The 22,163-nt window shown below is 45.4% G+C and overlaps 1 protein-coding gene across 1 annotated transcript; it reads left to right on the top strand.

The window, feature by feature from the left end:
* Nucleotides 1-6,438: 6,438 nt before the first annotated feature.
* LOC144891597 (uncharacterized) lies at nt 6,439-21,520 on the top strand. Its single transcript, XM_078775218.1, has 3 exons — nt 6,439-7,002; nt 7,850-8,144; nt 21,386-21,520. Exons 1-3 carry the CDS (start codon nt 6,632-6,634, stop codon nt 21,518-21,520), a joined length of 801 nt encoding a protein of 266 aa, XP_078631344.1. The 5' UTR covers nt 6,439-6,631.
* Nucleotides 21,521-22,163: the final 643 nt, after the last annotated feature.

The raw sequence follows: 22,163 nt of genomic DNA, 5'->3' as shown, positions 1-22,163 counted from the left end.
ATGAATCCCGGTGTCCCGATCCGAACCTTCAGAGCAGGCCGGCTGGGGAGTGCCAAGCACCCCGTACCTGCACTTTCCATCCCTGCGGTCCCAAATACCGGAACCACCCGAATACCACTTTATTCGACAAAATGAGGTGCGGCCTACAGCCTTAGAAAACCAACCCTATATAAGTAAATGCCTCCGACGACACCGGCGCGCATTCGTGCCGCGTGACGTGGTGACATCGCGCTTTCACCTTAAAAGACTTATTTGATATAAGTTAATATTTTGATATAAGCCTTAGAAAACCAACCCTATAGAAGTCAAATGGTCCAATAAAGGGTGATGGGAGGGTGATGGCAGGGTGATGGCAGGGTGATGGGAGGGTGATGGCAGGGTGATGGGAGGGTGATGGGAGGGTGATGGGGGAGGGTGATGGGGGAGGGTGATGGGGCAGGGTGATGGGGCAGGGTGATGGGAGGGTGATGGGAGGGTGATGGGGGAGGGTGATGGGAGGGTGCAATAATCCTGTGCAATAATCGAAAACCGATTCAAAATGGCCCCTCGCTACGATTTTCCACGATCACATTTTATTTTCACCACTTCAAATCGACCGAATTTCACCAAATAAGATACCACACTCGCTGCACGGATGTCATTTTTACGGCAAAAGTGAAAACAGATTTTAATTTGGAAATAAAACGAAAGCGTGCACAATGGAATCATTCGTGCCGCGTGACGCGGTGACGTCATCGCGTTTCCACCTTAAAATACTTATTTGATATAAGTTAATATTTTGATATAAGCCTTAGAAAACCAACCCTATAGAAGTCAATACCTCCGACGACACAGGCGCGCATTCGTGCCGCGTGACGTGGTGACGTCATCGCGCTTTCATCTTAAAAGACATTTGATATAAGTTAATATTTTGATATAAGCCTTAGAAAACCAACCCTATAGAAGTCAATACCTCCAACGACACAGGTGCGCATTCGTGCCGCGTGACGTCATCGCGCTTTCATCTTAAAAGACATTTGATATAAGTTAATATTTTGATATAAGCCTTAGAAAACCAACCCTATAGAAGTCAATACCTCCAACGATTTTTCGGGTGACACCGTCACAATTTCGGTCTTCGAGGCCGGCCGATAGGCAAAGTGTGACCGGAAGGGACGAGGTTCTCCTGACCACGTGGCCCTTGACTTGGTTTGTCCGCACAATGTGGGCGCTTTCAGGATGAACTTTAGCCGGGGAGCGTTTGGGCGCCCCGGTCTGATACTGCCGCCCACGCGCAGAACAACTTGTGAGTGCACGTGGGTCCCGGCGGTCCCACTGGCCTAGCGCTACCATGTTTAGACAGCGAACTCCGTCCCCGGGCACCACGTCTGACTCTCTTATTCAGGGAGCATGGCGACGTGGGCACGGTAGGACACCCGCGGAGCCCCGGCGGACCAGGGACGCGCGAGCCTACGCGTTAGCGTGCTACGGCGGAATCAACGGCTTCGGCCACGGCCGAGCCGATACTCGGCCCGGTCGCCCGGAAATGAACTGGTTCGACGCCCGCGCTAGAGAGGTCGCGGGCGACTGAGATGTATTAACAAATTAGTTGATTAATTTGAGACGTCCGATTTCTAGTGTTTGGAAATTTGGAAGAGCTTGACCCTAGCCTTTCCCTGGCGAGGGCAAGGAGGAACTTAACACTTGACACTTAAGCTTAGTTTGAAGTACACCCTGCCAGCGCTCCCGGTGGGACGGCAGGGCAACCAGAAGGGACGAGGTTCTCCTGACCACGTGGCCCTCGATCTGGGAAGCGAGAGGCGTTCCATTAGTGGACGCGCCCCTCATGCCCGACTTTTGGGCGGCCCCGGCAGGCCGTTTGTTTTGACGTTCCGTGACAGGCCCCGCACCCCCACCTCCGGGCCGACCGGGCGACCGGAATGAATCCCGGTGTCCCGATCCGAACCTTCAGAGCGGGCCGGCTGGGGAGTGCCAAGCACCCCGTACCTGCACTTTCCGTCCCTGCGGTCCCAAATACCGGAACCACCCGAATACCACTTTAGGATACAGGATACAGGAGGAGGCCCTCATATGGTGAAAATTTCATGTTCATCGGACCAACGGTTGCTGAGAAAATGAATTTTAAAATGCAGACACGGCAGATGGCACACGTACGCACATGAATGCTTAACCTTGGTTTTCGCTTCGCGAGCGCAGGGTAAAAAAGGGCAATAATTATGACATCATTTTAGCATTCCATCGATGCACTGCTCTTTCACTTAAAGTTGAACAAGACTAATTTCCATAAAAACATGTCAGTAGCATATGTGTGTTCATACTTGGAAAACAGATAATGAATGATAGGTTACATATGCACGGCATTTTTTTTCGAGATCAGATCCAAGATGGCCGACTGGCAGCCATTTTATTACTGAAACGTGTCCCCGACCATGTCTCGGACTTGCATTTACCGATCTTGTTCAAACTTGGCACACAGATAAAATGAATCATGGGTTACATATGCACGTCATTTTCTTTCGATATCAGATCCAATATGACCGACTGGCAGCCATTTTGTAACTTAAACGTGCCTCCAACCATTTCTTCAACACGCCTGGTACAGTTTTATTAAAACTTGGGAAAAGCACAGTACATGACGGCATATACGTGCACCGGCATATACGTATTTTACAATCTGATCAAAGATGGCTGACTGGAAGATTGGCAGCCATTTTATTTGTAAAAAAAAACCTGATATTGAACACGTCCTCAATCATTTCTCGGACATGCATTTACCAATTTTGCTCAAACCTGTCACACAGATAACTAGAACGGCACTCAGTAGAGAGCATACCTCTGCCAGGTGAACAGTTTACATTTTGTATCCCAGACTAGACCAGAAAATCACTATATACAGAATCACATTTAATCAAAATCATCCATCCACGACTTTATGAGAAATCCTACTGTATATCGTTTTTGGCCCAATCTCCCAATGGTGAAGAATCACTTAAAAAATTCTACAAACCGGACCAAAATTGAATCGATTTTTCCTTGTCACACACACAACCTGTCCAACAAGTTTCGTCCAAATCCATCAATAACCTTTTGAGATATCCTGCTATATGTTGGTTTTAGCCCTTTGTCTCAATGCTGAAGAATCACTTAAATATTCTAGTAGCCGGATCCGAATCCGGATCTTCACCAAAATCGAATAATTTCGTCCTTGTCACATACGCTACCTCTCTGCCAAATTTCGTTCGAATCCGTCCACAACATTTTGAGATATCTTGTTCACAAACAAACAGACAGACAGGGGTGAAAACAACCTCCATCCACCTTTGGTGGCCGAGGTAATAAATGATGGCTTACATATATGCACGTCATCTTTTTTTGAGATCAGATCCAACATGGCCGACTGGCGGCCATTTTGTTACTTAAACGTGTCCCCAACCATTTCTTCAACATGCATGGACCGACTTTGTTCAAATTTGGCACAGATACAATACGTGAGTATACGTATGCGGAAGATTTTGTTTTGTAATCCGACCAAAGATGGCGACTTCGTGGCCTTTAATTCTGTAAATCAACATTACTAAAATCATGGGGGCTATGACATTTATGTATTTTTCTCCTTGTTTTATTTGAAACCGATGACTTGTTGGTGTGCCTCCTTTTATCAACCAATCCCAGGTTACCCTGAGTGTATGTAAGAGGCTCCCATTACATGAAGTCTGGACTGGCATCGGGTGGAGACCGGACAGATTGAGCAGATGGATTGATTGTCCCTCCTCCCTCATTGGAAATGGTCATTAGTGAACTAACCGAGATTGAAGAAATTGATAATCCTCGTGACGTGCTCATTATCCGCACTCTTACTCCATAATCCTCGATACTGCTGCTGGGTTTCAACCCACAACACTACTGACTCCATTTATGGGGTTCTCCATATTACTTGAAAGATCAGTCTGCATTTTTTTAGGGGGAGGGGCATCGCCATGACGTCAATTTGAATTTTTTTCTTTGCTTTCATCCGGGCACATTCATTGACAGTGCAATGTCATCGAAGCACCAATCGGACAATTTCTAATCGGGTCGGGAATCGAACCCCCAGACGACTCAGCTCAAAGGTAAGTACGCAAGCCCAGCACCAGCCTGTCGGCCAGGCAGCCCACGGACCAGGTGAGCATGACACACTGACCTTCTCTTTTCTAGACGCCCATTCACGCTTACAGGCAAATGCAAGCACACAGGACAGTCTGCTTAAAGTTCCGTCATAAGGACTGCACACCTATCGATGGCTCTGCCTGCGAAGCACCTGGATGACGATTTTAATAGTGGGGTCAGAAATTGAAATTTGAATCTCAAAGATGAATACTCGACTCTGCCTTCATTTGGCTACCTGGTCGTTATCCCGCGCACACAAAGCGAAAAACGGGGTGAAGCAATAATTGGTTCACTTGTCTGTCTGTCTGTCTGTCTGTCTGCAGATTTCTGTTTATGATCGAGGAACAGCTTAATTTCAATTGATGTTATATTTTGCACACGAATCACAAATTATATTTTGTACACGAATCGGAACATGAATCGGAAAATTATTCTGTAGTTTGGCAGCATTTTGTCTCTGAATTTGTCCGATCGCAAATCCGCAGAGACGAGTGAGATTCCTTATTACTCTGTCTGTCTGCCTGACAATCAAACAAAATTGAAAATCATTCCAAACAGGAAACTTACTGTTTTTCAGGATGTTTTTAAGGACACAAACAACAGGAACGAAGAACTCATGTAATGTGTTAAATAAGGTGGTGTAAAAGACGGTTAACATCAATGGCGGTAAACTTCTGAATTTCGGTTTTTCTACGACCTTTAAAATCTTTATTTTATTTAAAGTGAATTATATACTTGAACGATGTGGAACACAAATCACCTTATTGGCACTTTCAAAAACCTTCCGTTTAGCAGTACTTGGACAAAATATTACGGCATTAACGTCATCACGACCAATCAAATTTGTCGCACGCAGACCCCGCCCATTTCATTCTTTCTCAAGACTGCATTGGGTAAGGTGTTCTAAAGTGGGATGTAGCTCGGCGATTTTGTCCTGAGGTTCATGTCTATTTTGGTTTTTGACTTTTTGAAGGAGATATGTTGCAACATTCCTGGTGGGAGATAATTAATGTTGACATGTCCAAGTGTGAAATTTCAATTGGACATGACAATTAGGAGACATCGTTTGTGGAAGGCACATGTTTCTGCTAGTTTTGATGAAAATGCAACTCTGTATTCGATTTGTACTGTCCATCAAAATGACCGTTTTGGATTCGGGGAAGGTTTTCTGTTGGAAGGGCACATTGGGTTTGTTTTGTATGTGGTTTTGGCTTTTGGAATTCTTGTGGAGTTCACAGAAATTCCAATATGGGGCCGTTTATTTATTTATTATGCGAATATGGTGGAATTTTTATTATTATCTAACAGCCCCTCAGCCCTTGTCTCACCCTCCAGACACACATACCCCATATTCGGACCCCTTCCCTTCACTCCTATCTCCTTCCAAATGTCTACCTCTTCTCTCCCTTCTCCTGCCGTTCTCTAGCATATCGTCTTTACTTCTAATAATAATATTACTTTTTAGAATTGTAATTCCTCTCTACATTGTCTCAGGCTCATGGAAGAGCTTCCCCTCCATGAGCATTAGATCAGTGTAATTAAATAATTAAAAGATGTACAACCTGTACATACGACAGGCAACTTTAGATATTTCTCACTTTTGCTGGAAAGCAATGCTTCCCAGCATTTTTGAGTGTGAGGACAACTTACTAAGCACAATTTTTTTTGCAGACCAACACGTAGGACAATCATTGGAACACAGCCGTTAGTGAAGACGTCCATTGGAGACACGACCAGTAAGGTATTCATGTCGTTGTACTCTGAGGCTTCATTTGTAGATGGTCCTGTACTTCAACTGGATGTTGCATTACGATTACCGCAAGAAAGTTGCATTGATTTGGGGTTCGGGTTACTATTTTTTTTTCTGTTAGCGCCTTTGTTTGGTGGCTGCAAACCACAGGTTGAGAACCACTGCTTTAAAGGATGTCGATTATCTAAAAGATGCTTGTCTTCCGTGAAAGTGAAACTTACTGAAATAATCTGAGCTGCTACATGGTGACAACAATTTTCAATGGATCCATCATCATTGTCATCATAATCAGCCAGTTTTCAGTCCACCGCAGGACAAGATCCCCCGAAACTTATGTTGCAGGTATTGGCACAAATAATAAAAACATTTTAAATAAATAACCCCGAGTTTCACCTTCTGAAACCCACATATGGGTGTTCTAACATATCGTATCATTAACAAATTATGTATATTTATTATTTTAAACAAAGGTGGGCGGTCCGCTTCGAAAGTCCGCTTATCCGCTTATCCGCTGCAGCGGACTAACGTTTTCGAAGCGGATAAGCGAATCGGAACAACCCCCGGAAACCGAAGCGGATAAGCGTAAGCGGACTACCGAAAAATTAAAGCGCATCGCGATTCGCCAAATCAGCTGTTAGCCTGAGCCGTTACTCTAGAATTGTGAATATTTATTTAAGTGAATAATAAGTGAAAACTGAATATTTTATTGGACGCTAGAGCGGCAATAACGTCAAGATGGAGAGATTTCTGACTCTCCAGCCCAGCGGCAGTGCCAGGGACAGGCACACGAGCGACGCAAACCAGCAGTCCCAGCACAGCGACATCCACAACCCGGCGGTCAACATGATGGGGGACGTGGAGGACAGTCAGGAGATCTGCGCCCTGACCCCTCAGCTCGCGCGCAGCGAGAGCAGGATGTCGCTGGACTCAATCGAGTCGGCTGAGATCAACGTGACAATGGACACAGACAATTCCAGCCTCAGCCAGAAGTGGAGGCACATCGCCCCCTTCTTCAAGGTCGTGGACAGCAAGGCCACGTGCACCAAGGCTGGCGGCTGGCGTCAGCCGTCCTGCGCCAGGAAGGGAACAAAGGGCTTTGACGGCAGGTTAGTTCTTATATTATTATTATATTTTATCGCAACGAGTTGAAAATTAATAAGTGCTTCTTTCTTCTTATATTATATTATTATTAAATGATTAAAAAATCCTTGCCGGTCTAATGATTCATTTGAAATGAATTAAAATCAGTTAAATGACATTTAATTTTTCAATTTACAAATCTGAAATTATTTGACATTTGTTTTACTAGGGCATGCCCGTACGTGGGTGCAATGCCCGTACGTGGGTACGTGGGTACGTGGGTGCGAGTACGGTGACAACCCCCCCCCCCTCTATTTACATGAAATGGTTTGGTCCATGAAATGTTTTGGTCCATTCGCAACGCCAAAGCGAACGGCGAACGCTTTACATGAAATGGTTTGGTCCATGAAATGTTTTGGTTCATTCGCAACGCCAAAGCGAACGGCGAACGGCTTGCGAGTACAGTGACAATCCCCCCCCCCCCCCTCTATTTACATGAAATGGTTTTTATTAGTTTTAAAACATAGTTTAACGCCAACATAGCGCCAACATAGTTTGCCGACGGGAAATAAATGAATACGCTCTCAAATGTGCCATCCGAGGCAGAGTGTGTTCGCCACGTTCGGCACACGCGATAGCTCGCTGCTCTCTGATTGGTTGAATCGTTTTTTGGACATAGCTCGGTAAGTAATTGTCCGATTAATATGAAACCTTGAAAAGGCACATCCTCGGGTCCCCAGCAATATACCTGGCAAGTTTAAAGTATATCGGACCCGTGGTTGTCGAGAAACAGCGGTCACAGACAAACGTACAAACAAACAAACACACAGAGATTACTGGAATTATAGATAGATAACTTTTCTTTTACTTCAGGTTCAGCCACCTCTTCGTGGACATGGACCTTTTGATGGCCACGGCGCTGCACCCCCAGCACAAGCTCGCCACGGTCAGGGCCATCTGCAGGAGGCAGAACAGCGACGCCATCTGCGACCTGGTGAGGGACAAGCTCATCAGGGACCTGCTCGCCCTCGTCCTACTCCTGCCTGACGAGCACCTGGACCCTGCCCCCCAGCAGGGACCCCAGCCCGGCTCGAGCAGTACGGACTACCTGTTCGCCATGGAGGAGGGGCAGCAGGAGGAGAACCTCGAGGAGAAGATCAGGGAAGAGGTCAACAACTGGTCGAGGAAGCCGCTGAGGGGGAACCCGGGGCTCTCGCCCAATCTCTTCCCGCTCGAGTTCCGTGATGCTTGGGTAACTCTATTTCTCAGGCATAACACGCCGCTCCCGAGCTCTGCCTCGGTCGAGCGCATGTTCAACTACGGGTCGGACATCCTCAGGCCTAAGAGGTCGGCCCTGGCTGCACCGAACTTCGAGGCCCTCGTCTTCATGAAGGGCAACCTCCAAATCCTCAAGAAGGCCCACGAGGTGGAGGAGGAAGACGAGGACTAGTCAACAGACTGCTAGTCTGTTGACTAGTAGACTCTCTTGTCAAAGAAAGGACGGGCAAATCGATTTTTCTTTAATGTAACTTGCATATATTAAAATTATATTTAAATTCACTGTAGAGTAGAGTAGAGTCGAGTGGAAAACTTTATTTCAATAAATTTTGAATAAATTTTATTTAAATAAAAATGTATATTTTTTATCTTAAAAGCTTTGTTTGTCTTTGTAGTAGTTAGAAATGGCTATTTAGGCTTAAAAAGCATTAAATTCCCTTTAGAAACGTCAAAAATCGCTTTAAAAACGTCGAAGCGCTTTTAAAAAATCGAATCGAAGCGGATAAGCGGATAAGCGGTAAGCGGACTAAGATTTTCGGCCGCTGAAGCGGATAAGCGAATCGGACTACACGGGCTGGCAGAGCGGATAAGCGGTAAGCGGATTTAAAATTTTCCGAATCGCGCCCACCTTTATGTATATATATATATATATATATATATATATATATATATATATATATATATATCTTCTACTATATAACAGAGTTGTTGGTCTGTCTGTCTGTGTGTGTCTGTCTGTCTGTGTCGCCATTTTTCTCAGAGATGGCTGAACGGATCTTCTTCAAACCTTCAGAGGTTCATCAGTGAGTTCCTGGGAGTGTTTTAGGCAAAAAGAACCCAAAAGATTTGAAAAAAAAAAAAGTTCGTTATTTTGGATTAAAAAATCTCTATAGTGCCGAAGCCTTTTTGATTAATGACACTTATAATTATATACAAGTACGTATTCACATAAATAAATAAAAAACACAAACATTTGAACACAAAAAATCTAACATTTCCGGAAGTGTACGAAGTTGGTAGTAAGGCTTCTTCTTCTTACTAAAAGTCATCAAACTCAACTCAGAAACGTGATCTACGGTAAATTCAGCAGCATATATTCAACGAAAAGGTAAAATGATGATTTCACATTTGTGATGGATTCTGATTTGGATGTAATTGATTTTCCATTATATTTTATCTCCTTTCAAATATGTTAATGTTTAATTTTCGCTTGAGCATCGCCGGGTAATCCAGCTAAAAACACTTATATACTTTACAACAAATAACTTCCTGGGAATTCTTCCAAAGCAAACTGCTCTCTCTCATGCACAGATTTATCCCATCTCGCCTTCAGTTGTCTTACCCTTCCTCCCGTCCATGGTACACTGAATCTTGTGGTGAGGCAGTTGCCCTGAAACAACTTGCCTTTGCCTCTTGGAAGGCTAATCCAACCGAAGGCAATCTCAGTTCCTTCCACCAAGCTCGGAACAAGTGTGTGTCTACCCTCAGGAGTGCCAGGAAGCACTATCTCTCCACACTCAAGATTGAACTCTCAAAACTGTCTCCTTCCTCCAAATCCTGGTGGTGTCTGATCAAATCCGTTTCTGGTGTTTGTTCCCCCTCCATCCCCTCCCTTACCTCAAATGGCTACACAGTTGACACCGCACGTGACAAAGCCGAATGCCTCAACTCTGTGTTTGCCTCAAAATCTTGTGTCCCAAACCCATCTTTCTCTCTGTTCCCACCTTACCCAGTCGAACCAAACTGCTCCTGGACTCTGTGTCCTTCTCTCCTGACAAGGTGGAGAAGTTTTTGTCAAACCTCGACTCTGATTCTGCAACTGGACCAGACGGCATCAGCCCACGGGTCCTAAAATCCTGCTCTTCCGCTCTATCTCACCCTCTCTCTGTTTTTCGCTGTAAAGTAAACTTTACCACGAAAACACTATAATCCAGGGTACAAATACAAATACGAATTTGTCTGGGGGATAACATAGGCTATGTGGCCGCGGCCTCATTCGGGGGTGTGGGGGACCGGAAGAGGGGCGTAAATTATCCATGTAAATGTGTACCGTGTAGTGCCACCTGGTGATTATGGCAGAGGGTATTACAATTTCCTTTTTTTACCTGGGCGACACTGAGGATAAAGCACTCTTTGCATGGGTTTAAGTTTCCTCCTTCCCTTCCCCCCTCCCCCAAAACTGAGGAGCCTGTCAAAGCCCTCCCCCAAAAAAGATGTATATGTAGTATATATATTTCCCTCCCACCCCCTTCCACTCACCCCACTCCCTTCCACTCACCCCACTCCCTTCCTCAACTCTCCCTCTCTAGCCTCCCCCCCTCACCCGGCACCGCCGGGTGCTCTTGCTGGTATGATATAAATAAAGCTCATTCTAACCACTGATTCACTGACTGACTGACTGATATTGATGTTCGGTACGTTCTGGGAGTGGTAGAAAGCTGAAATTTGGCATGCATCGAAGCATCAAAGCATATACACCAGGGAAAATCACAGATCCATTGGAAAGCATCCGTAAATAAAAATTTACCAAAAAAAATGTAAAAACGTCCTTAGAACCTACCCCAAAAACCTCAATCAATATCTCGCATTTGAAAATTGTAATTTCTATAACTGTAAACTGTGAAATAAATATGACAATGTCCATAAATGAAAAACATTGAAAGCATCCATAAATTAAAATTTACTTTAAAAAAACAAACTTAAAAGCGTCTGTAAAAAAAACAAAACAAAAAAAAACCTCAATTGATATCTAGCATATGAAAATTTTAATTTATATAACTGTAAACTGTTAAATAAAGACCTCAATGAAAACCTATGTAAACTAGAACGGCACTCAGTAGAGCGCACACCTCCGCCAGGCTGAACAGTTTGTTTTGTATCCCACTGATAGGTCGGATCTGGATTCGTACCTGAACCAAAATCGAATCTGCTTGTTCTTGTCACCTAACCAACTCGTCCACCAAGTTTAGCAATAACTCGTCCATAACTTTTTAAAATATCATGTCATATCTTGCTTTTCACCTGATCTCTCAATGGTGAAGATTCACTTGTAAATTAAATAATTATCGTATCCGAATCAATATTCAGATCTTCACCAAAATTGAATCAATGGGTCCTCGTCACACACAACCTCTCCACCAAGTTTCGTCCAAATCCATCCATAACTTTTTGAGATATCCTGCTATGTATCGTTTTTGGCCCCATATCTCCCAATGGTGAAGAATGACTTAAAAAATTCTAGTAGACGGATCCGAATCCGGGTCTTCACCAAAATCTAATCATTTCGTCCTTGCCACATACACTACCTCTCTGCCAAATTTTGTCCGAATCCATCCACAACATTTTGAGATATCTTGTTCAAAGACAGACAAATTTGTCCGAATCCATCCGCAACTTTTTGAGATATCTTGTTCACAAATATTCAGACCGACAGACAAACAGACAGGGGTGAAAACATAACCTCCATCCACCTTTGGTGGCGGAGGTAATAAGTGTAACATTGCTCTTTATAGTGCAGATAGTTCCTTAATTAATTTAATAGAACAAGCGGAAAGTAATTTGGTGGACATCTCTCTGGCCATTCTCAGAGAGCCTCCTCAGCGCCGACGAGTCTGGCATTTCACTCAGGCTGACTGGCACGGTCTGCAAGCAGCCATCAATCATCTGGACTGGTCTCCCATCTCTACTGCCTCTGACATCAATTCTTCCTGGGAATTCTTCCAAAACAAACTGCTCTCTCTCATGCACAGATTTATCCAATCTCGTCTTCAGTTGTCTTACCCTTCCTCCCGTCCATGGTACACTGAATCTTGTGGTGAGGCAGTTGCCCTGAAACAACTTGTCTTTGCCTCTTGGAAGGCAAATCCAACCGAAGGCAATCTCAGTTCCTTCCACCAAGCTCGGAACAAGTGTGTGTCGACCCTCAGGAGTGCCAGGAAGCACTATCTCTCCACACTCAAAAATGAACTCTCAAAACTGTCTCCTTCCTCAAAATCCTGGTGGCATGCTGGTCAAATCCGTTTCTGGTGTTTGTTGCCCCTCTATCCCCTCCCTTACTTCAAATGGCTACACAGTTGAAACCGCATGTGACAAAGCCGAATGCCTCAACTCTGTGTTTGCCTCAAAATCTTGTGTCACAAACCCATCTCGCTCTGTTCCCACCTTACCCAGTCGAACCCAACTGCTCAGGGACTCTGTGTCCTTCTCTCCTGACAAGGTGGAGAAGTTTTTGTCAAACCTCGACTCTGATTCTGCAACTGGACCAGACGGCATCACAACGGGCCTAAAATCCTGCTCTTCCGCTCTATCTCACCCTCTCTCTGTTTTTTTCACCCTCTCTTTTGCTCAAGGTCATCTGCCAGCATCTTGGAAATCAGCAAACATTACCGCTTTACACAAAAAAAGGTGCAAAAACAAATCCTTGCAACTACAGTCCAATCAGCCTTCTCCCAATTATCAGCAAAGTCATGGAATCCATCATTGCTTCAGATATTAAATCTTTCCTCTTCTCCAATGGCTTGATCTCTGATCATCAATTTGGTTTCAGACCTGGTCACTCTACTCTGGACATGCTGCTTCTGCTTTCTCAACAATGGATGGAGGTCCTCAACACCAAACAGGAAATTAGAGCTGTCTCCCTTGACATTTCACGTGCCTTCGATACGGTCTGGCACCCTGCTCTGCTCACCAAACTCTCCTCCTTTGGTATCCATGGAAATCTCCATGCATGGCTGGCGGACTTCCTCTCTGGTCGTAGTCAATGTGTGGCCCTGAATGGGTTTCTCTCATCTCCTCTTCCTGTTCAGGCTGGAGTTCCCCAAGGTAGTGTTCTGGGCCCTGTGCTTTTTCTGGTCTTCATCAATGATCTCTCTGACTCTCTTGAAAATCCTCTCTATCTGTTTGCTGATGACTCTACTCTCTGTCGCTCCATTCCTCATCCCTCAGATCGGCAGTCTGCAGCCTCCTCACTCTCTGCAGACCTGGACAAAATCACAGACTGGTCAAACAAGTGGAACATGTCTTTCAATCCTGACAAATCTCACACTCTTACAATGTCTCTCCGAAAGGACTGACTGGACAACCCTCCCATCTACTTTCTCAACAATCCTCTCCAAGAAGTTCTGTCGCTCAAGCTTTTGGGTCTCACTATCTGCCATGATCCTTCTTAGGAAAACCACATTTCCAAGCTGGCCTCCAAAGCCAGTCGCCGACTGGGCATCCTCCGTCGTGCGAAGTCCTTCCTTGGCACACCTGAGCTCCTCACCACATACAAGGCTTTCATCCGCAGCTCAATGGAATACTGTTCCCCCCTCTGGGCCAGTGCTCCTGCCTCACATCTAGCTCGGCTTCACGCTGTTGAAACCAAAGCTTTCAGAATCATTGGAATCTGCTGCGATGTAGTCAACACCGAGGGCCTTTCACTCACTCACCGCAGGCAGGTTGGTGGTCTTTCTGTCTTCTACCGACTCCTCTCCGGCCTTGCTCCCCCAGCTCTCTGTGTGCTCTGTCCCCCCAATATTCCTTCAGGTCGCACAAGATCTGCCTGCAACCCTCTTATGGTTAAACTGCCAAAGTCTAGGCTCTCTGCTCACCTTCACTCTTTCATTCCCCTTTTCTCCCGCCTCTGGAACAAACTCCCCCACTCCCTTCAATCCCACTCCTCCCTCCAGGTCTTTAAAACAGCTGTTCACCACCATCTCTTATCTTCCCCCATCGAAAACCTTGATCTTTTCTACCCCCGGTAATTCACCCCAGAGTCCTTGCAGTGTTCATATGTTTTATTCCTCTCCCACCTCCCCCCAAGTCCTCCCGATGTCCCTGTTCTCAAATGTTGTGTTTGTGTCCTTCCCCCTCTTCCCCCTCTCTTTTGTGTCCTTCCCCCTCTCTCCCCATCTTGTCTGCCGCTCCCCTTGTTTTTTGTGTTTTGTGTGTCGGTTTGTCTTTTTGTGTGATTAATGTTAGCTCTTTCACGAGCCTCGATCTTGTATACAAAAAAAAAACAAAAAAAAAAAAAAACGTGTGTAATTAATCGTTTTGTGGGTCGTACCTCATGCGCGGCCTGGTAACTTGAGGCTTCCCTCCCCCATCAGTGTTTTGTCAATTTAAGTTCTTTCCTTTGCTGTATTACTTGTTTCCTTTATTTTATTTTCTCCCCCTCACCTCACCTCCCTAGACAAATAATTCTATATTGATTCTTTCTCTCCTCTCGGACACGTGCTTGTTCGCCCTCCTCCTCGTCTCGACTTGTGCCCCGCCCCCTGTATCTCGTTTTTCTCCCGCCTCTGCTCCTTCTTTCTCAAATCCACGTTCTCGCTTGGAGACTTTTCCCAGATTGTTTTTCATGGTTTTCATGGGTCTGTTTGGATATTGTTGGAATATGTTTAAACCGCAGCCGTGATGCTGACGCCGCCCCCCCCCCCCCCCCAGAATTTCCATGTTTTAAACGTTTCCCAGTGTGTACCCTGGTCAGAATAGGTACACCGTATCCCTGCGTGTCGTAAGAGACGACTAAGAGGGTTGGCGTCAGGAAGGGCATCCGGCCATTAAAGCATTGCCTCAAAAAAAGAGAACCATGACAATTACAACTACATATGGACAGGGTGCAGCCCGAAGTGGAGATCGGTTTCTGAGGTTTGGGACATGGAATGTAGGGACAATGACAGGGAGATCAGGAGAAGTGGTGGAAGTATTGGTCAGAAGAAGAGTGGACATATGTTGTGTGCAAGAGACGAGATGGAAGGGAAGTGGTGTGAGAATGGTGAAGGGTAGGCAGGGACAGAAATACAAGTTTGTGTGGCAAGGGTGCCTGGAGGGCATGAATGGTGTTGGTGTCCTGTTTTCTGAGGAGTTTGTAGACAGTGTGGTGAGTGTGACTAGAGTGAGTGATAGGTTGATGATGGTGAAAATGCTGATTGGAAAGCTCTTGGTGAACGTCATCTCGGGATATGCTCCGCAGGTTGGTCGAAGCGATGAAGAGAAGGACAAGTTCTGGTGTGCGATAGAGAAGCTGATGGAAAACGTGAAAGATGAGGAAGTTGTTGTGGTGGGAGGAGACCTGAATGGACATGTGGGAAGGAGTATGGATGGTTTTGAGGGAGTTCATGGGGGTTACGGATATGGTGTGAGAAATGGAGAAGGTGAAAGGATTTTGGAGTTTGCTGATGGAGCTGATTTGTTGATTTGTAATACTCAGTTCCAGAAAGAGGATAATAAGCTTGTTACATACATGTCAGGTGGGTCGACGACAACCGTTGACTACCTGATGGTGTGTAGGCGAGATAGGGGGCACCTCCGGGACACAAAGGTGATCCCGGGGGAGGAGGCTTTTTCACAGCACCACTTGGTTGTCTGCGACATAAGGGTGAAAGGTGCGAGGAGAGCTCGGCGGGTGAAGTACCAACCGAGACTGAAGGTGTGGAGGTTGAAAGAGGTGACAGTAAGGGAGGCATTAAAAGAGAGGCTGAGTAGGGTAGAGGATGATGTGGTTGAGCTTGAAAGTGTTTGGATGTCAATGAAAGCTAGTCTGTTGGGAGCCGTTGGTGAGGTATGTGGATGGACAAAAGGACCACCGAGGCACTCGGAAACATGGTGGTGGGATGATGAAGTTGGAAAGAGGATTGACGAGAAGAGGAAGAAGTTCAAGGAGTGGCAGAAGGCGAAGGGTACGGGAGCAGAAACAGCAGAGCATGAAAGTTATAAGGCAGCCAGGAAGGCTGCAAAGAAAGAGGTAGCAAAGGCGCAGGAGGCATGTAGGAAAATGTTCGGAGAACGCTTGGATTCGGAAGAGGGTCAGAAAGCAGTATTCAGGATTGCAAAGCACATAGCGAAAGAGAGGTGTGATGTGATGGGGGTGAGTTGCTTGAAGGATGAAGTGGGACAAATCGTTGTCGACCCAGATGGAATTAAAGGGAGATGGAAAAGATATATGGAAATGCTGTTGGCTACAGAGAATGAATGGGATGGCAACATAGAGAGTAACCCAGTTTTAGGACCGGCAGAGAAGATAACTGAGAAGGAAGTTGAGGAAGCGATAAAAGCAATGAAGAGTGGAAAAGCGGGAGGGCCGACAGGAGTTGTGGGACATATGTTGAAGGCAGCAGGAAGTTGGGGTGTGAAGAGAATGACAGAGATCTGTAATCTGGTGGTGAAAGAAGGCCGCATTCCAGTGAATTGGGAACTGAGTACCCTCGTCCCTCTATACAAGGGGAAAGGTGACCCTCTGGAGTGTGGCTCGTACTGAGCGATAAAGTTATTGGAGCATGGAATGAAGGTATTGGAAAGGGTGTTGGAGAGGAGGATCAGGAAGAAAGTGAAGATCGACGAAATGCAGTTTGGATTTATGCCAGGAAGAGGAATGACAGATGCGCTTTTCATTGTGAGGCAGTTGCAGGAGAAGTACATGGAGAGGAGGAAGAAGTTGTTTTTTGGGTTTGTTGATCTGGAGAAAGCATTCAATAGGGTTCCACGCAAAGTATTGACCTGGGCATTGAGGAAGTTAGGAGTGGAGAAATGGTTGATCAGAGTAGTGATGGCAATGTACAAAAGAGCGCGCACAGCTGTAAGGACGAAGGACGGGAACAGTGGTGAGTTTGAGGTGAAGGTGGGAGTGCATCAGGGGTCGGTACTAAGTCCACTACTATTTGTAGCTGTGATGGAGGTGCTGGCGCAGAACGTAAAGGAGGGTTTACCATGGGAGTTGTTGTATGCAGATGATCTGGTGTTGATTGCGGAAAGTATGGATGGACTGAAGGAAAAGATGAACATGTGGAAGGAATGTATGGAGACAAAAGGTCTGAAGGTGAATATCGGAAAGACGAAGGTGATGGCAAGTGGTAAAGCTTGAGGTGGAAATGAGGTGGAAAGGTGAGGATGGGAAGTGGAAGCCTCAATAAATGCGGTGAGGTGGAAAGAACTGGGAAGTGGCCGTGTGCTGTGTGCAGGAAGGGTGTCGGAGTGAACTCCATTCAATGTACAATGTGCGCTGAGTGGGTTCATCAAAAATGTAGTGGTCTGAGAGGGTCATTTACCAGTGTGGCAGCTACATTCAAATGTAAGGTGTGCACAGAGGGAGCTGCGGATGGAGGAAATGTTGAGTTGGATCTTGGAGACGGCATGAAGCTGGAAGGTGTGAAAACATTTTGCTACCTCGGAGACATGCTGAATGGAGAAGGTGGATCAGACTCGGCAACGGTTGCTCGAGTGAGATGTGCATGGAAGAAGTTTCGGGAACTGAGTGGCGTGCTGATGAGGAGGAGAGTGTCGCTGAAGCTGAAGGGAAAGGTGTATGCTGCATGTGTGAGAAGTGTTATGATTTATGGGAGCGAGACATGGGTAATGAACGTAGAGCAGCAACGAAGGCTGGAAAGGGTGGAAATGCGAATGGTTCGATGGATGTGCGGAGTATCGTTGAGAGAGAGGAAGACAAATGATGAATTGCGAAAGATGATGGGAATATTGCCTGTGATTGATGATGTGAAGAGGAACAGGTTGAGATGGTTTGGTCATGTGTTGAGGAAGGATGAAAGTGACTGGTTGAGAAGAGTGATCGAAATTAATGCAGAAGGAAGTAGAGGACGGGGAAGACCGAGAAAGACTTGGCTAAAGATGGTGGAAGAAGAAATGCAGGCAAGGGGGTTAACAAGGAGAGATGCAGAAAATAGGGCAAAATGGAGAAGATTGTCATGGTTAGCAAGTATATATATATATATACAGTATATATATATATATAGTCATAATTGTCATGGTTAGCAAGGCTAACCCCCGCTCTAGCAGAGAAAATGGCCTTAAAATGCATGTTGTTTGTTGTTGTATTATGGCTCCCATTCGTTGTTTGGTCCGTAGGCATGTCCGATTGGTAAGGGCAAGGGATTTTTATTGCATTTTTTTTTTTTTTTTTTTTTTTTTTTTTTTGTATACAAGATCGAGGCTCGTGAAAGAGCGAACATTAATCACACAGAAAGACAACAACAACAAGAACAGACAACAAGAAATTTGTGTATATTCCCTCCCCGACCATTGCTTGTTTATTAATTAAATATACCTGGTCTCTGGGTGAATCATTGTGGTCACTATTTGGTAATTATGAAAGCCCATTGAGGGTTTCCTGGCAACAGATATTAGCACCCTATGTCAAGACCTTACTGTTTGCCTCTCGGCTTCGCTCCGTCACTAATTAGAGATGAGGCACACATTAACAATTAGCGTAATGCTGGGCTGGTTTGACGGTCCCATGGGTATGGTATCAGAAGTGGAATGTCCCATAATTCGGCGCTGGACGGCCACCACAGCTGACCATTAAGGTCGCATTGAGGCGACTCACCTGACTCGTACCAGGCATCTGGAACGACCAAAGCCATAACAACAATATGTATAAAAATATATATTATTTAATTCTATCAAGTTGTGGCCGACTTCTGGTGACATTCATGATCTGATTTCTCCAAACATCCCTATCCTGCACTGTTTCCCAAAGCTCTGATAGAGACAGCTTGGTTACAGCCTTTACCCCATCTATCCAGCACGACATTGTCTGCATCTTCCTCTTCTTCCCTCAGCCATACCCAGCATGTTGACTTCTCCAGACCTGTTTTTTGCATGCATGATCTGTCCAAAGTATGACAGTTCCTGTTTTAGCATCAGCTCTTCTAATGTACAGTTGTATATATATATAAGATTGTCATGGGGACCGCAAGGATAACCCCCGCTCTAGCAGGGAAAATCGCCTTAAAATGCCTGTTGTTGTCTGTTGTATATATATATATATGTGTATATACAACATGTCCCTCCCCCCTTCCATATATATATATATATATATATATATATATCTATCTATAATTCCAGTAATCTCTGTGTGTATGCGACCGCTGTTTCTCGACAACTACCGGTCCGATATACTTGAAACTTGCCAGGTATATTGCTGGGGACCCGAGGATGTGCCTTTTCAAGGTTTCATATTAATCGGACAAGTAGTTACCGAGCTATGTCCAAAAAACGATTCGACCAATCAGAGAGCAGCGAGCTACCGAGCTATGGCGATTTAGCCGTTCGCCGTTCGCTTTGGCTTTGCGAATGGACCAAACCATTTCATGTAAATAGAGGGGGGGGATTGTCACCGTACTCGCAAGCCGTTCGCTTTGGCTTTGCGAATGGACCAAACCATTTCATGTAAATAGAGGGGGGGGATATAATTTTAGATATATATATATAGTACGGGCATGCCCGTACGGGCATAACACACACACATACACACACAAGTCCCTTGGCTTGTCTTTGACTATTGTATGTCATTACATTAACCTTTTGAGTGCCCCTGGAACCAAGCACAAAATCGTGCGTGACAATCCATGGCCAAGGGTTCTCCTATGTTGGAAGACTTTCAATTGAACACTTCTTTTTTCCTGGTTATGAATTGTTTCTCGACAATTATTTCTTCAAAAGAGAAAAATTGACAGATAATGTTTGCATTTGCCATGCAAAACCAGAATTTTGCGACACCATGTCGAACGTTTTGAAATGTAGACCCAGGGGAAACCTCACAAATGACAGTAGGGCCAAAGCCCCTTGTTAGCAGCCTGGATGGTTTCTTTAAGATGGCGAATTCCCTCACTTTGGTGGAGTCTGGAGGTTGAAAGTGTGTGAACATGTGGGAAATTGAAGAACGTTACCTTCCCACTCCCCCATCTTGCCCTCTTCTTTTTCCATCCTCCATTCCCCAGTAGGGGTGTCACATCATCTCACTTTTCAGAGGGCAGCTTTGGTAATCCTAGAGGTCAGGGGTTCAAATCCCTGCCTGTCCCTGCCAACACACATGCTTTGGATGTAAGAGCTGAAAATGACAGGTGCAGAGGTTGATGGAAGTCCACAGAGAGATCTGTTAGGTTGTCTGGGCTTGAGACCCCCTTCCAAGCCCATCCCCCAAAGTTTCCCTTTGTCTCATACCACGTAATTCATTTATTCTCAATGTTTGCAGATTTTAAAATAATTATTTCATCATTTCATTTTAGTTTGCTCAGCTCACTTATTAACATGTCAGATCGTCAAGCTCATTCGCAATGGTAAAAAGCCCACTACTCATGAAGGATTGCAGGAAACAATTGTGCAACACTGTTTTTCCCACAATTACAGGGAATGAGATTACCCAAAGGACCAACCTTCTCTTATTAAATATTCCATGAGATGGTATATTTAAGAAGAGAAGGTTAGTCACCCAAAGCCTCAACCTGCCTTGCCCTCTTCCATCTCTCTGCCCTCACTCTGCCCCCATCTGTGCCTCCCCTGCCCTCTCCCGACTCTCTGTCCACTCTCTGCCCCCCACCCCCACCCTCTGCCCCCACCCCCACCAACTAGAACTCTCTGTTCCCTCTCTGTTTTTTCTTCACCCTTTATTATTGAAGTCCTCAACTCCTCCTATCCCCCTTCCACAAACCCCAGGTCCACAACCCACCATCCCAACCCGAAATCCTCAACCCCCTTCCACACCTAAGTCCTCAACCCTCCTTCTAAACCCAAGCCCTCAACCCCCTCTCAAACCCAAGCCCTCAACCCCCTCTCAAACCCAAGCCCTCAACCTCCCTCCCAACCCAAAATCCTCAATCCGCTACCAAACCCAAGCCCTCAACCCCCTCTCACACCCAAGCCCTCAACCCCCTCTCAAACCCAAGCCCTCAACCTCCTCTCAAACCCAAGTCCTCAACCCCCCTCCCAAACCCAAGCTCTAACCCCCCCTCCCCTTCTAACCCAGGTCCTCAACATCCCTCTCCCAACCCAAATCCTCAACCTGCTTCCAAACTCAAGCCCTCAACCCCCCCTTCTCAAACTAAAGCCCTCAACCCCCCTCCCAATGCCTCAACCTCACTATCCCAACTCTATTCCACCCCCCCCCCCCCACCCCCACGAATGTGAAATAACCTGAGTAGATCAGTAATCCTACCCTTCATTTTATACTCCTATGAAGTTTTATTTACAAAATAACATATCAGTAGGTCTGTAACTGAAATAATTTTTCTATATTATGCTTTTATAACAATATTTTTCCATTTTCACTATATACTACACGTTATTTATTTATTTATTCTGAACTTATTAATGGACTTATTGATCAACATTAGTGTTACCATGTCCTTACATGTGCAGGCTCCGCCAGGCTTCTCTGCAGGTACAGTGAAAATTATGAACTTTGTCATTTGTTTTGATATTTTTAGGACTGGAAGGAAGTATGATGTGGACTGGATTACTGGACTGGTTCAAGGCAGTTTTTACTGGGGTTGAACCAGTAATAATGATGGACGGTGCTATGGTTGCTCAATTAGTGGTTTTCCGGGTGAGAATATCTACAAACCTACCCATGGGGTTTTTGCGGCCTGTCCCCTGATCTAGCTCCCTCTGCTCGCTCAGTCCTCCCCACTCCCCAGTAAAGTATTAGCATGTTTTCTAAACACTCCTCAGTAACTCCATGATGAATATCATTTTCCAGTACCCATTCCTGGTTAAACTTCCAAAATCCAGGCGGACTGCACACCTCAACTCTTTTGTTCTTCTCTTCTCCCATCTGTTGAGATGCCTTCCTGAAGCTCTTCTATCCCACTCTTCTTTCCAGAGCCTAAAGTTAGTTGGCAGTGCAGAGATTTTCACCGATTTTCACCGATTTTCACATATTGACCCAACAGGCTGACAGTGAACTCCAGAATATATGATGAAGATCCCACCTACTGTTCGGAATTTCCCTTCTCATTCTATCCTCTGTCACCTTGTTATTCCATTAACCTATAAAGTTTTTTATACAAACAAAAAGTCCAGTGGAAACTCTCCCCTCTCTGCCCAACTCCTACCTTTCCAGGCCACATGTGTTCTCCTTGGAGGACTTAACTTCTTCTTTTCCCGAAGTTTGTAACTCAACACTCGTATTCATTCA

This window comes from Myxine glutinosa, chromosome 4 (assembly GCF_964187855.1).
Source record: "Myxine glutinosa chromosome 4, kmMyxGlut1.1, whole genome shotgun sequence".
In the NCBI taxonomy this organism is placed as follows: Eukaryota; Metazoa; Chordata; class Myxini; order Myxiniformes; family Myxinidae; genus Myxine; species Myxine glutinosa.
Note: the sequence above shows the minus strand (reverse complement) of the source record. Positions and strands in the feature narration are given on the sequence as shown.